At 40.2% G+C, this 16290-nt stretch overlaps 1 protein-coding gene across 3 annotated transcripts in view; it reads right to left on the bottom strand.

The window, feature by feature from the left end:
• Positions 1 to 16290, bottom strand: part of LOC136879153 (calcium-binding and coiled-coil domain-containing protein 1) — a 98135-nt gene that overhangs the window by 57549 nt on the left and 24296 nt on the right. For all 3 annotated transcript variants that reach the window (XM_068228955.1, XM_067152910.2, XM_067152911.2), the window contains exons 4-5: positions 6036 to 6323; positions 522 to 737 (exon numbers count right to left, since the gene is read on the bottom strand). In XM_068228955.1, coding sequence (XP_068085056.1) covers positions 522 to 737; positions 6036 to 6323 — 504 coding nt within the window. The remainder of the gene's footprint in view (positions 1 to 521; positions 738 to 6035; positions 6324 to 16290) is intronic.

The following is a 16290-nucleotide window of genomic DNA, read 5'->3' as shown; positions in this document are numbered from 1 at the left end:
GTGAGTGCCTGCCATTATAATGAAAACTGCCCAATTAGGCTGTGACTGGCAGGAGGCAACAGGGCCTGCCATTACACTGAAAATCCCCCCATCCGGTCTTCACATGAGAAACGATGTATGGCGATTTCCCCATCATGTTTAGCAGAGGCGCTGAGAGCTCAACAATTTAATCAAATCTTACTCACAATGTGTACACTACTTTATCTAGAATTCTGTATACAATGTAGAATTCCACAGCGAAGCACGCATACATAAGTTAGTGTGTTAATACAAGACTTTTAGATTTCACTGGATTTACTTACTGATGATTCCATTGTAAAATGGCAAAACTTATCCTCTCTTCATTTGCTAGACTTATTCTGTGTCAAGAGTCAAATTTAGTCAAACATGAACTAACTACATGTGAAATAAGCATTCCACGAATCATCAGTATCAGAGTATGTGGAATAAAAAGGTTAGTGGTACAAAACACACATCTTACACAGCTAAGATATGGAATAAAATACAATAACTGTACACACCTCTGTCCCTTGGGCAAGGATAATACGGACAGTGCCCTTTTCCGATAAGGACATTATCAGTTCATTCAGGAATTTTTGGTAAGCCATTCTTTCCCGTTTAGCATGATGAGCTGCTAATTGTAGAACTTTCCTAGCTACTTGACTCATTTCCAAAGCTTGTTCTACTTCCAGCAATTTGGTTTCCAGTGTTCGAGCATGCTCAGCAGCAGATTTAACCTGCATTCAGAGGGAGTTACTTATTAGTATTTGATCACATATGAATTTATAATATTAGGTTGAATTGTACCTGATGTATTTGACACATCTGATAAAATATGTAATAAAATGAGAGAGAATTCTAGCTTTGACTATAAAGCTTCCTATGATAAAATATGTAATAAAATGAGAGAGAATTCTATCTTTGACTATAGAGCTTCCTATGAGTAACTTATAAATGGAACAGATTGAGAGCAGTGTCAAACTCAGCTAGGAGCTTCATGAGTGTCAACTCCATGCTTACTAGGTATGACACATACACAAGAAGAAACATAACTTGAACCATAGTTGTGATTACATCTTTATTTTCTAGACTATTGGATATGGGTATTACAGGTACTACAAGAGTGGTGATCATTACTTTTAAGGGGAAAAGCAAGATAATAATCATCTCACATACCCTTAATCAGAGAAGAAGAAGAAGAAGAAGAAGAAGAAGAAGAAGAAGAAGAAGAAGAAGAAGAAGAAGAAGAAGAAGAAGAAGAAGAAGAAGAAGAAGAAGAAGAAGAAGAAGAAGAAGAAGAAGAATGAGGTCCAACCCTCTGAACAATGACAGTGTTGGAAAAGTAAGAGAAGAGCCATAAAGGGAGTGAAAATAAAAAACTCCCTAGGCCTTGCAAACCTAATACTGCCCGAGTTGGAAAAGAACACAAGAGTTGACTTAAGGAGGTTGAATGGAAAATATGAAAACAAGGAGTCTGGCACAATTATGTGGAAGCAGTGTCAGACTCAGCTAGAAGCCTCATGAGTGTCAATTCCATGCTTACATTTCTGATGAAATTTTTGGGATGGACCAAGCCTATCAAATTTTAAGTACAACACTTTGTATTACATTAAATGTCTTTTCATTACCGGTACCTTACATTACTTCAGATCAGTCCTACTGAAGCTGTACAGATATCCAAAATCTATTCTGACATCTTTGTCTCTGACCAAATGAAAATATGGAAGGCTAGTTCATTTTAACTTTCTCTTCAGGAGCTTGGACCCCTTCAGTTTGTATTTAGTCTTCAGAACACACTTTCCAAAAGAAATAAAAATAATGAATCAACCTGATTTACTCTCTGTAAGCACTCTTAACCCTAGAATCATAAAGTCCCTCCGGTGTAACACGAAACATAAACTTTCGTCTGTCAGACTACCAAAAAGAAAAGCACTTTAATAAGCACAAACCCAACATTTTACACAAAATACAGAATATTATACTTAAAACTACCACACGTAGTGATGACAATACACTCTGGTCAGTTTTTCTTCAATAGGCACATTCAATGCACTATTTTGCCTGGTGATCAAGACAAGTGCCTTCGGCATGTCTTACAAAAGAACCGGGTCATTCTTCATTTATTTGATGGACATAACGCATAAATTATTCTTCCTTCAGCAGTACCTGATTGAGGCTCTTCAGGAATGCCATCTTTTCCAAGAATTTCAGCGATGGTCCACTTCAGGCTGTGCCTCAAAGTTGGTGTCTGAAGTCTCTCTTGCAGCATTGGAGCCATTAGCATTTCGGATATATCCTTTGCAAACTCTCGCCTGGAAAGTGGCTTTTGGCCTTTTTGAACCATCTTATGCACATCAACAATGTATCCATTGACAAGTGATGTATTAATCACACTATGAAAGATACACATTGGCCATCTTCTCGTTTTTCTTGAAGAGGACAACAATGTTGACATTTCATCGAAAGTGTCCACAGCACCTTTAGTCCCATTGTAGTCTTCTGCCATGCCTGGTTTCTTACCAGCTGCTATTGTTCCTACTTCATGGCATGTAGAAAGGAGGATTACATTCTTGTTTGGTTTTCCTTTATAGGATTCCATTGTTTTTATACCATCATAACAAAACATGGAGGACCCAAGCTTTCTTCCTTTGACTGTTTTCATCTCTGGTGGTATCTGTGGCTTGTCTTTTCTCATTGTTCCAATGATTGTCAGGTTATGGTTGCAATGCAGATAATCAGCCAGACGAATTGAGATGAACCAATTGTCGGTCGTAATATTTCTGTTTGGTCCATGTATTGCCCGGGTAATTTCATTCAAGAAATACATTACCACTAATGTCTCCTGAAGAGAGTGGTTCTCTCTAATTCAGAAAGAACTGCCGCTATCAATTCATGGTGTGCTAGATTTTCCATTTCAGTATCCTATTAAGCTTACGTATTACATATAAAAACATTACTGTAATAAACCAAATATTCACACTATTTACAGCTATGTACAAATCACGAACACTTTCACAAATCATAAACTTTCGTCTCTCAGACGACGGTCATATCACAGTGAACAAACAACTGGACCTTTATGCTTGAAACCAAGGTCAGCAGTGATTGTTGATAGCTGGGGAAGATTAGATGGAGGGGGAAGGCACAGTTCATTAGCATCTGGAAATTTCCGCGAAAACTACAGGGGTCCGTAGTTTGGGAGACGAAAGTTTATGATTCTAGGGTTAAGCTGTGTTGATGAAGATTTATATCAGATGAAACAGTAACCTTCAAAAGTTAACCCTCCACTACATGCTCCGTGGAATGCACCTGTACTTTCTTTTTTTTCATACCACAGGCCTACAAAATGAGGTGTAAGGAACTTGTTTCTTATAGCTTCCCTCTGCAACAATACAAATACTATGAGTGTGTGGAAATGTCTCAATAACTGCAAAGCTGTTGCTTGCAGGTGTTTATATTGTTACTTGCAGAGTTGCAGAGTCTCAGAGGCATGTATTTCATCACTTGATTCTTGACTTTCCGTACAGCACCAAACACAGGTCACTGCCAAGTGTTCTTCTTTTGCTGGCATACACGGCATCTAGTCTTGGTTTTTATGTTGTTTTTTCAGTTCCAGTAGGCACATCTTCCAGGTCCTTCTAGTTGAGTAGAGAGACTGTGGGACTACCAAATTCGAGCCAAGCAGAGGCCGTGGAGCGGGTCACGTGATGCTGACATCATAGCGCAAGAAAATTGAATTTTGGCACGAGATTTCAATTTTGGTGGGAAATTTGAATTTGTAAACAAAGCCACATGCTTTTTTGACAGCTATCAAGCGGCCATCTTTAAACAACAGAGCATTGCTAACCTCAGTGCTGCCATCTTGACAGCACTAAACCTCATGTTTGCCACCTTAAGCAAGTGGTGGCGGGAAATTTGATAAATTCCACGTGCTCTTGTTTGTAAACAAAGCCACATGCTTTTGACAGCTGTCAGCAACTATCTTTAAACAAGAACGCAACACTAACCTCAGTGCTGCCATCTTTACGACACTAAACCTCATAGCTACCACCTTTGGCATGTGTTGGCGGGCAATGTGAAATTCCACGTGCTTTTCTCACAGTTGTCAGCGGCCATCTTTAATCAACAGAGCATTGTGCTGCCATCTTTATGGCACTAAACCTCACGGTTACTACCTTAGGCACTTGGTGGCGGGCAATTTGAAATTTCACGTGCTCTTGTTTGTAAACAAATCCACGTGCTTTTTGACAGCTGACATCTTTAATCAATAGAGCATCTTTATGGCACTAATCCTAATCCTTAGGCATGTGGTGGCAGGCAATTTGAAATTCCATGTGCTTTTTGACAGCTGTCAGCCACTATCTTTAACTACATGCACATGGCTTACTGCTATCTTGACGGAAGTAAACTTTATTAAAGTTAAAAACTTTTTATTTTATAACCACCTATTCAATACAAAGATAATGCACTCAATTATCTATAAAATATTCATGAGGTACATTGGTTAATAGAACATGTTTCGTTCGTCTTTACGAACATCATCAGCTATAAATAACAAAGCCTAAGGTCAGGCCCTGCGTTTATTTAAATGGTTTAAAATGTCGTTATATTAAAAGAATGGTAAAATTGTTAATGTAAGAAACTGAGGATGATGAAAATAAATATATAGCGCAGGACTTAGCCATGCCGCAAGCAAGCAAGCAAGCAAGCAAGCTGCCCTTACTAAGATCATAGTTATAAAGCAAGCTGCCCTTCCGAACATACTTACCGAGCTGCCCTTCTCAACATACTATTATCTTAGTTTTTAAACCAAGATGCTGTTAGAGATGCCGGCTATGGGCGATTGCACAAGATGGCGGCAGCTCTTATAAGACGGCCTAGGAGGCGATTGCGCAAGATGGCGGCTATACACAGGCTCTTATGGAAAAACTAGCTTAGAGGCTACTGCACAAGATGGCAGCTTTACACAGGCTCTTATGAAGAAAGCTAGCTTAGAGGCTACTGCACAAGATGGCGGCTATACATAGGCTGTTTTGACTTCCTCCTCCTCTGTCAAGGCATAGCGTTATGTCTCTATCGAACAAGTTAAACATGCATTACTATAACGATGCGATCTTATGCTTATGGCTAGAGTGAGCACGTGCTATTATTCTGTTTTTAACCTGCAGCGATGACGTCATCATAGTTATACATATTTAGCCTTGTTCGTTTTCTCAAGCCTTAACAGATAGAATGAGGCAAAGGAATGCAATAAGTACATTTACGGAAGCCCACAGGAAATCTGTACATTGTAAAGGTACTGCAAGAGAGACTTCTGCCTCAAATGAGAGAGGGTTTAAGGGCAATGTTTGTCCTTTCATGCTTGATGGAGCAGTATGCCATAAGGCCAAGAGCATGGGCAAGGTTTTGGAGGAAAATGGAGTTTCTGTGCACCCATGGCCTGGGAATAGCCTGGATATGAATCCTATTGCAAATCTCTGGGTAATAGTTAAAAGGAAAATAAGAATGCAGATGGTCACAACAAAGGATGATCAATTGAATTACTGACCCAAACATGGTTACATGACCCAGACATTCAAAATAGTTGCCGAAACCTAGTAGAAAGCATGCCTAACAGAGTAAAACTATTAATTAAGGCTAAAGGAATGCAAAAACTAAGAGAATTTATCCTCATTTGAAATTAAGAATTTGGTTTTATTTAGCTTTATCATAATAATTTGACAATCTCTATACTTTGTCTGATTCCATTTAATCGCCCATAAAAATATCTAGAAAGATTCACAGTAAAAATGCCCTTCTCTGTTATACTGCTTCTCAAGAGCATGATGAGCACATAATGATTTCTTAGTATGTCCATTAATACTGATTATACGGTAAACTGAATGTGCTTTTCCCAGTGTTGCAATTTTAATTAATAACAGTGCATTTTGTGAAGCTAAATTCCTAGTTATGAACATTTTCTAGACTAGTTCAACCTTGCCTAGCATGGTGAAATTGGCATGTCCAAACTATTCTATGGTAAGAAGATATCTTACCTGAGCTACAAGTTTTTCACAAGCATCAACAGAATTTTTTGGCTGTTTACACTGAGGACAACAATGCTGGTTTGATGTAGTTGGATTCTCTTCTTGCAGGCTCATATTTCTCCAGAGTTCATTTTTTCTGGCTCGATATTCTTCACTGTGACTCGTTATTTTTGTATCAAAGCTATGGTGACTCTTGAGATGATGCTGCCTTTGAAGTTGGGCTTGCTTCTTCTGGGCTGCACTCATCACCACCGATGAAGCACAAGGTTGTGGTGTAGTCCTAAAAGTTCCTGGTGGCTGTAAGAGTACAAAAATAATGTTGAATCGATAAGGCTAATTGGACCCCCACCGCATTTATGGGTTAATGCTGTGCCAGTGATGTGGACAGGATTGGAATATGTCAGTGATGAAGATTGGAATGATATTAATTATTATAGTTACTAACCCTCAGAGAAGAAAACTGTATGTGTATTTGAATGCCCTGGCACCTTTGATATGAGTGGTGATGGTGGTGATTATTGTTTTAAGAGGAAGTACAACTAGGCAACCATCCTCTATATAACACTAATCAGAGAGAAAAAATGGAAGGGGTCCAACACTTTTGAAAAATGAAGGTATCGGCCAAAGGAAGACAAGGGTCACGAAGGGCATGAAAATGAAAAGACTCCCTAGGCCTCCATACGTAATACCGCTGGGGTCTGAAAAGAACAAGAGTTGACCAAGGGAGGTCGGATAGGACAGATAAAAGTGAGGAGCCAGACACAAGTAAGTGGAAGCAATGTCAGGACTCAGCTAAGGGCCCCGAGGTTGCCAACCCACGCTCCAAAGTTCAGAGCTCCTGGGGCCCCTTTTATCAATCAATCAATCAATCAATCAATCAATCAATACTGATCTGCATTTAGGGCAGTCGCCCAGGTGGCAGATTCCCTATTTGTTGTTTTCCTAGCCTTTTCCTAAATGATTTCTAAGAAATTGGAAATTTATTGAACATCTCTCTTGGTAAGTTATTCCAATCCCTAACTCCCCTTCCTATAAATGAATATCTGCCCCAGTTTGTCCTCTTGAATTCCAACTTTATCTTCATATTGTGATCTTTCCTACTTTTATAAACGCCATTCAAACTTATTCGTCTACTAATGTCATTCCACGCCATCTCTCCGCTGACAGCCCGGAACATACCACTTCTTACAACAGGCAGGGGATACCGTGGGTCTTATTCTACCACCCCCACCCACAGGGGGATTTAAGTCCATTGGCCATACTGATGGGTGGTTTGCCATTATTTATTTGTGTGCACCATATTTGGTTAAGGATTTAGTTACTCCTTCCTTAAAAGGTGAAGATCATTATGTGAATGTATGTGTTTCTGTGGTCCAGTGTGATAACTGCATGTTATGCCTTGTGTAGTGTGTGGAGGAGGAGGTGGTGGTGGTGGTGGTGACATTGATGAAGTAAGGAAAGGTTGAAGCCCAGTGTTGGAACATAGCCCAGTCCTGTCAAATAACATCAAGGGGTCTGCTCTAGGCTTAACGACCCAATCTGGCGGACAAATCACCATTAACGGAGTCACTTGCCTTCACTCCATGTGAGCACTCTTTGAGAGGTTTGAAACTGAACCCAGGCCTTTGACACACAATCTAGTGACAAGGAAGTGTATACCACCTTTAAGGCCATGGCCGCTACCTTCCCAATCCTAGCCCTTTCACATCCTTGCACTGCTTAAAACCTTTGATATGTTAGTGCAACATAGCTGGCCAACATTCTGATGGTGAAAATTTTCTTCACTAATGGGACAGAGAAGAAAACTATCAGTCAGTGAACAGTATATTCTTGTAAACCTAACAATAATTTTTTAAATGCTTTTGTCTTTGCGCCCCACTAACTACTTTTACAGTTTATGGAGGCAATGAGGTGCTGGAATTTAGTCCCAGAGGAGTTCTTTTACATGCCAGTACATCTACCGACACAAGGCTGATGTATTTAAGCACATTCAAATACCACTGGACTGAGCCAGGATCGAACCTTCCAAGTTGGGGAAAGAAAGTCAGTGCCTCAACTGTCTGAGCCACTCAGCCAGGCTCTTGTACATCTAAATTCCAAGAGTCTGGACACAGTTTAATCTACGTTTAAATTAAAATTTTAAAACAGACCTGTGAAATAAATGTGTTAATTTCTCATTTTGGTTAAACGCTCACTGGACAAATGAACTCTCAAATATTAAACATTGCAATGCAGACATCAACTGCCTACACAGAAGATGGTGAAAGAGCCAAAGATTTTTCATCCGCAAGGACAACCAATTTATCTACCATGGTGTGGCCAAGAATACTCAGATGTCTGCGATCAATTGTATGTGCTACTTATGTATCTGTCTTGTAAATAGTAATATAAAGTGGTGTTCTTATGAATCATTGCAAATACTAAACCAATACCCTTGAACTACCTAATTTATGTATTCTTTACTGTACCTTAACTTCCATATTAATAAAGCATATAGCCAAGAGGTACAATCCTCCCTACCCTTCGTACACTTCACAGCTCCATTTAACCATCTCCCAATTCCTCCCCTTCAGATAGGGGAATGAAAACATTTTTATGATGTATACACTACATGGACTAGCCATGCATCTTGGTAGGTGTGCTAGTTAGCAACAGATGAGCCCAAATTGGCACAGTGGAGCAAAACATTGGCAACTAAGATAATATCCAATAATAGACCAATTATATTGGAATTATGTAATTCTGTTAGGCATGTAGGAAGTGGAAGAGGTGGGTATGATTGCAAACAATTGGTATGACACAAGAAATGGTAATGGAAAATGGATCCATGGCTTTGCTGAAGTGAACAACTTCCTCCTTATCACCAACATGTTATTCAAAAACAGGACTAGACACCTGATCTCTTACACTAGTGGAAATAAGAACATTCAAACTGACTTAATTCTAGCAAAGAAGCAAGTTCTCTACTATGATTAACGTGAAGGTCATCACTTCTGAAAACCTAGCCCCTCAACACAATTTGTTTGTAATCATTATGAAAACCATGTTACTGCAGATGAGGTACAGCAGGACAATAGACAATCAAGTGAGGGGAAGCAGAATGAGTAAAAAGAGGCAATCATCAGCAACATCATCTCCCTAAAAAACATCCCAAATTTCCTGGACAACACATAGACTGCACTCCAAGATTCCATTAACAAAGCTGCAAAAATGTTCCTGAGGACCAAAAATCCTTCACATAACCATACAGAAAAGTTGGTATGGCTCAGTATCAATCAGTGAAGCAGAAAGTGTAGAAAAAGAAGGTACGATTAGCACTGAAAGAGCAGGTTATGCAGAAGACGAGAACTGGCTGAAGCCCACCACTCAAAGGAAGGCCTAGAGGAATTTAACAAGAGCTCACCCCCAATGTCCTAAAACAACAATCAAACATGAAAGAGTGTGAGAAGAATATTTACTGTCTGACAAGGGCACCAACTATGGCAACCTCTTAAAATGAGTGTTTCAAGTGTGTGAAGAATGATGACTGGCAGTGACTGCACCACAAAAGTTTAATTCTGATACACTTATAAGAGAATTTTTATAATCAAGCTGATGCAAGTGTGATAAACAGATATAACTTGAAAACAAAATTCTCTCACCCATGGGTAAATAATACAAGTATAGAGCTTGAATTATTATTATTATTATTATTATTATTATTATTATTATTATTATTATTATTATTATTATTATTATTATTATTATTATTATTATGACTTGTGATGTACATCCATTTAGTATTAGTACTATTATTATTTTCCTAGTCGAATGCTCATATTGTGTGTGGGTTTATGTCATGAAACATGTGCTCTAGATAAATATTTATATGAGTTCAGTTAATATAAATACCTGTAAATTAATATTATATAACTTATTCTTACCTGTATATATAATTTGTAATCCACTACAGTATTTTGAAACACATTGTAACTTCCAGAAAGGCACTAGAACAATGGAGGTGAGTTGGCCGTGCAGTTAGGGGCGAGCAGCTGTGAGCTCGCATCCGGGAGATAGTGGGTTCGAACCCCACTGTCAGCAGCTCTGAAGATGGTTTTCTGTGGTTTCCCATTTTCACACCAGGCAAATGCTGGGGCTGTACCTTAATTAAAGCCATGGCCGCTTCCTTCACATTCTTAGGCCTTTCCTTTCCCATCATTGCCATGAGACCTCTCTGTGTCGGTGAGTCGTAAAGCGATTAGCGATATTCTATACACTAGATCTATGTATTAGGCACTCTAGAATTTTCGAGAAGGTATTTTTTGTAATGTAGCTTTCTAGAAGCCTGGCCAGGCACGTGTATAAGGAGATGGTCTTGATGGTTAACAACGAGTTATTGTTCAGTAGAGTTATGGTGTAGCAAGAATATAATTGTGACCTCGTGTTGACATGCAGTGGCTGCAGTCTCCATGCTGATGTGATTGGCAATTGGAAAAATGGCAGCTTTGTTGATGTTCTCAGAGCGAAGTATTTTGTTTGTAATACTGTGATTAATGTTGTGTGTGTTAATTTGTAAATAGATGTGAATAAATAACTGAGCCAAATGACAGCATTTTGTGTGCGCCTTTGTGGATACGTTAAAACACACAGCTTCCACAGCCACTGATCTCTGATGACTAGAGAAATCCTGGCCTAATTTCTAACATTACAACCACTGAAATGGAGAAGTCCACTGCTAGATTGAAGAACTTGAAATCTTCTTGTACCAATGATCTGACAACAGATTTGTGGCGTCAGACGAAGGTAGTGAATATACCTAAACCCGAAAGGTCTTCATATACTAGACCTAAGGATTATAGACCCATTACTCTAACGTCTTTTCTTCATAAGATTTTGGAAAGGCTGGTGGATAGACACATCAGGGAGAAAGTGTTAAGAGACTGTCCCCTGCATCCTCAACAACATGCATACCAACCAGGGAAGTCGGTTGAGACGGCATTACACTATCTTGTTTCTAGGCTGGAGAGCGCCTTGGATCAGCAACAACTTGCTATGGTGGTATTCCTAGATATAGAAGGGGCCTTTAACTACACATCTTTGGGCTCCATAGACCTTAGTCTAAAGAGAAGTGAGCAGGATGCTCATAAAATGGATTATGGCCTCACTGCAGGGCTGTCAAGTTCTGTTTACCCTCAACGCAGTAATGTTGAGAGCTAATATAGACAGGGGGTGTCCACAGGGAGGAGTATTATCACCAACATTATGGTGTCTGGTAGTAGATGAACTACTTACCAGGTTAAATGTTGGAGGAATTTACGCCCAAGGCTATGCAGATGACATTAACCTGATGGAGGTTGGCAAATTTCCCCAGTACAGTTTCAGAGCTTGTACAGAGCTCCCTACATAGGGTGGAAAGATGGTGCCATGACACGGACTTGTCGGTTAATCCCGACAAGACGGAGCTCGTGGTATTTACCAGGAGGAGGAGGCTAGATGGACTGTCAAAGCCTTTCCTATTTGGGAAAAAATTAGTTAAGACAACCTCAGTTAAGTACCTAGGGGTAATCCTTGAGGCAAGACTGAGTTGGAAGAAACATATAGATCATAAGGTGGACAAGGCTCGCAAGATTACTTGGGCATGTCACAGGGCCATCGGAAAGTCTTGGGGCCTAGGACCTAAGGTGGTCCAGTGGCTCTATATTTCTATTGTATGGCCCACGATCACCTTCCCATCTTTAGTCTGGTGGCCAGGTTCAGAGAGTAAAACTGTGACCACCAAGTTAAACAGTGTCCAAAGACTTGCATGTCTAGGAATAACAGGGGCACTGGATACTACACCATTATGTGCAATGGAGGCCATCCTAGGTCTTCCCCCCTTACATTTATATGTTAAGGAAATAGCGGGAATGAGTGCTTACCGCCTCTGGTCACTCAGAGGATGGTCCTTCAAGAATCCGAATAGAGGTCATGCTTCTATTCTTACATGGCTTCACCAGACCTGCCCTACGACAATGATGATCGGGGACCTGATGAAACCTAGTTTTAATTTGAATTACAAGTTCAAAGTGGTGATACCCACAAGGGAGGAGTGGGCCGCGGATACTGGGTCTGGGGGCTGTACATGGTACACAGATGGCTCGCGGACAGAGACGGGCACAGGCGCCGGGGTCTGGGGCCCTAAGACAAGGCTCTCCCTTTCCATGGGTAAATATGCTACTGTTTTCCAGGCTGAAGTATATGCAATACTGGGCTGTGCTGTATATATATGGAACATGCCTGGACATAGAAGATGCATCACCATTTGCAGTGATAGCCAGGCAGCGTTAAAAGCACGATGCGCAGTTAGAACAACATCAAAAATGGTATGGGAGTGCCAAAGGATGTTAGATCAACTGTGTGAACTTAGCTCAGTTACCCTATTATGGGTCCCTGGGCACACAGGAATCAGTAAAATGAAGAAGCTGACAAACTAGCGAAACAAGGCTCAAAAGATCCTTTCATAGGACCAGAGCCCTTCCTAGGAGTGTCACTCCGAAGTGTGAGACTGGTATTATCCCAGTGGACGAACCAGTCTCACCTAGACATTTGGAAGAGGTTAACCATAGCAAGGCAGGCACGAACTTATCAAAGGGCCTAGCGAAAGTTATAAAAAGATCCTGATAAATTTGAATAGGACCAGAACACGAATGGTAGTTGGACTGTTGACAGGCCACAATACCTTACAGAGACACCTACACATCATGAAAATCAGTCAGGATCCGATGTGTAGAAGATGCGGTAGGGAGGAAGATACCTCCGCGCATGTGTTGTGGCAGTGCGAGGCTCTTGCAAGCACTAGACATCGATATCTTGGCTCACATTTTGTGAGCCTGGAAGACATCAGGAATGCCAACATCCAGACACTGGTATCCTTTATAGGAGCACTAGAGCTGGGCTAGGCAAACCTGTTTAAGGGACACAAAGGGTCTTCACAGACCTACGTGTGGAGCCCTGCGAAGGCAGGGCTCACCCATTCCTTATCTATCTATCTATCTATTACAGAAAATAACAAGTTCATATAATTTGAAAAGACAGAGAGCTCTGATAGAGTTGTGACCACATATTTCTAGAATAAAATCTCAGAAGGACCACTGTTGCTTTGAAGGGGTGAATGACAGGATTATAATCTCTACTTATCCACACCAGTCATCTTGTTTTGCACGATTTGGTTATGGAGGCCTGGTAGGAAAGTTATGCTCATTATCTCTCTCCATGTCACTAACAGTATTTACACTTTCTGAATAATAATAATGTTATTTGCTTTACGTCCCACTAACTACGTTTTCGGTTTTCGGAGACGCCTAGGTGCCGGAATTTTGTCCCGCAGGAGTTCTTTTATGTGCCAGTAAATCTACCGACACGAGGCTGACGTATTTGAGCACCTTCAAATACCACCGGACTGAGCCAGGATCGAACCTGCCAAGTTGGGGCCAGAAGGCCAGCGCCTTTACCGTCTGAGCCACTCAGCCCGGCACACTTTCTGACTCATTTACACTATTTATATTCAAGTCTTCCTCATACAAATTATCATCCTCTAATTCCGGAAGATCTTCACTTACACTATCCTCCAAATCACAATCTAAAACACTATTAATTAAATTTGCTACTAATATGACAAACAGATTAGAATAGATTTAGGATGTAGTAGTTACATAGAAATGAAATGGTTAGCCCAGGATAGAGTGGCATGCAGCACTGCATCAAACCAGTCTATGGACTGGCGACCCAAATAACAACTCTCCATATTCAGAAGTGCTCATACTGCTGGATGCCATAATTGCTACTGCCTTGAAAGGAATTCATATTTCTGAAACACTCTATGCACATGCTGTGAAGGTCAAACAAAGGGAAACTTGGAAATACCCTTGATAAAACCTTCTAGTATTGTGCCGTATCAGAGCCATGAATTAGTGATCTAGGCACATACATTCAAAATTTTATTAAACATGTTCTCCATTTGGCGTGCGCATCCGAGAGGGGAAACGCGTGAGCATTGAAAGCCAGGGGAAGTTTCATCCAAGGAGCTTATGCAAGAGAGATAACTGTGTGAGGAGAACAGAAGAGGGCAGGCCTCGATCCAGTACCACGTGATAATACAGTGGGGAAGAATATTGCGTACAGCCAACATTCCGCACAGAAATTTTATGTGGGAAGCCAGCTTAACGGGACAAAAAGGTGAGGGAGAGATTAAATTATCATCTCAAATTATACTATGATTAGGAGAACAAATGACACCACATGCATCTTTGGAATTATGTAGAGAGATTGTCCGAAAGGGGTGTGCTAATTATCCCATGCAATTTAAATTACGCAGTAGGGACTCTATCACATAAAGAAAGCATCCCCACGCGATACATTGAACATGTGGCCTGTCACGGGGAGTCCTGCAACTGCTTAAGAGGCAGGGATGATGCTATGGATATTGCAAGATAGTTTACGAATGGATCACCTTCCGCACACAATCGAGATTCATGGAATACGTTTAGCTACCTCTTGAGCGCACTGCTTCACTGATATTCGTCATATCAATGGAACAGATTGATATCCTCTCCGGGAGGAGTCTAGGGTCAGCCATCTTGTGCCAGTTTTAATAAACAGACCAGCAGCAGGCGCACCCCAAGTCAGTTGGGAACATGTCTTGGAGCCTACTTCACGTCACTCGTCCCAAGAATATGCTTCTTTGTGCGGGAATGATTTGAGAGATATAAGCTTGTATTGGAAAAACAGTATACGAATGTATGTGTTTGAGAGCGATCAAATATGGAATAAGTTCTATAACTGTTAAATCGGATTTTGATAATTTTTATAGATAACAGGGCATAACTTCTGTGCATGACAGTAGCCTTGAGATCACTATCAAGGGTGATTGTAACATGAAGTTCATGGGTGGATAATATTCTGTGTTGGTGTAACAGTGTCTTCAGTGGAGAACGAGAGATTCAACCATGTTCCAAGAAACAGCTACCCAGCTCTGGACCCTTGGTATACCAGTGATGATTGTTGCTGATATGGAGGGCTAAAGTCTTCCAGCACGGGCCCACCCTGTGGCTCGAATAGAAGGCATCATGAAGTATTCAGATAAGTGCATTCCATTTTTTGTAATTATGAATGAGTATCTTGTAAATAAGTTTACAGTAGAGTAGGATGTATTTTAAAAAGAAAATTATATTTCAGGGCTTAGCATAGGAAGCTTGTTGAGTGAGTTAATGTTATTGATTTGCTAGAAATCATGGTGGAATCGGTGTAATTAATCCACTTTCACCATTGGGTTACAGTAATCATGTAATTCATTTTGGGAGCAGGTTATATGCACAGTTTTATTATTATTTTTTTTTTTTAATAGACACTTTAAAATTTACTTTGTGAGTGCATTAGGTTAAGATGATGGAATATATATAACTAGGCCTATAGTCACTGCATGTAAATAGAGTATAATTAATGCATGTATTTCCTCTAGATGTAGGTATGCACTCAATACATTTTCCTTTAAATGTCAAATTAGTAGTAGATTTATAGCATAAGGTCTTTGGATACAGATATGCTGTATGATGAATGATGAACAACGCTGGGATTCGAATCTACCACCTTCAGTTAGATAGGGGTTTCCATAAGGAAGCATTTTATGTTAATTCTTCTATTCCCCCTGCATTGTAAAGAAGTATAATGTTTCTTATTTGACTAATTATCGAGTTTAAAAGCACTGTTTCTTTGTTACTCTTTGGTGTGCTCAGGTCACGAACCCGGGTCTGTATTTTTTGAGCCTGTGTCAGTGTGAGTTAAATAGTGAGAAGATCCCTGTTAATGATCTAATTATTTAAAGTTGTGATTTACTGTCTTACCAAAGGCTACTGATACGGTTATATATACGAAATGTTAAAAGCAGGTGATTTGTTTTCAATAGAATGAGAAGTTTAGAATCCTGTGTAGGGTCACACAGGGATTTTAAAGAAGGACGTTGTGAGTGAAGGAAGCCCAATAAGGGTGGTGACCCATTTGTTTGGGCTGTTGAAATGGATGGCTGAGGGGAGAACAGTGTTAGGGTAAAATACAGACCCTTGACCAAAAATCGTATCTTCCTACACAAGGGAGTTGTAAATGCGTTCTGTTTGTTTCGTATACAATGAAATTGTTTGGCCGTAGGGCTATGTAATTAATTAATGAATTTAGCTGATAGGAACCCTTTGCAAATGAAATAGATAGGGTTTTTCTTTCAGCAACCCGCTACGATACCAGAAGATCCATGATT

The sequence above is a fragment of the Anabrus simplex genome, chromosome 8 (genome assembly GCF_040414725.1).
Source record: "Anabrus simplex isolate iqAnaSimp1 chromosome 8, ASM4041472v1, whole genome shotgun sequence".
NCBI lineage: Eukaryota > Metazoa > Arthropoda > Insecta > Orthoptera > Tettigoniidae > Anabrus > Anabrus simplex.
Note: the sequence above shows the minus strand (reverse complement) of the source record. Positions and strands in the feature narration are given on the sequence as shown.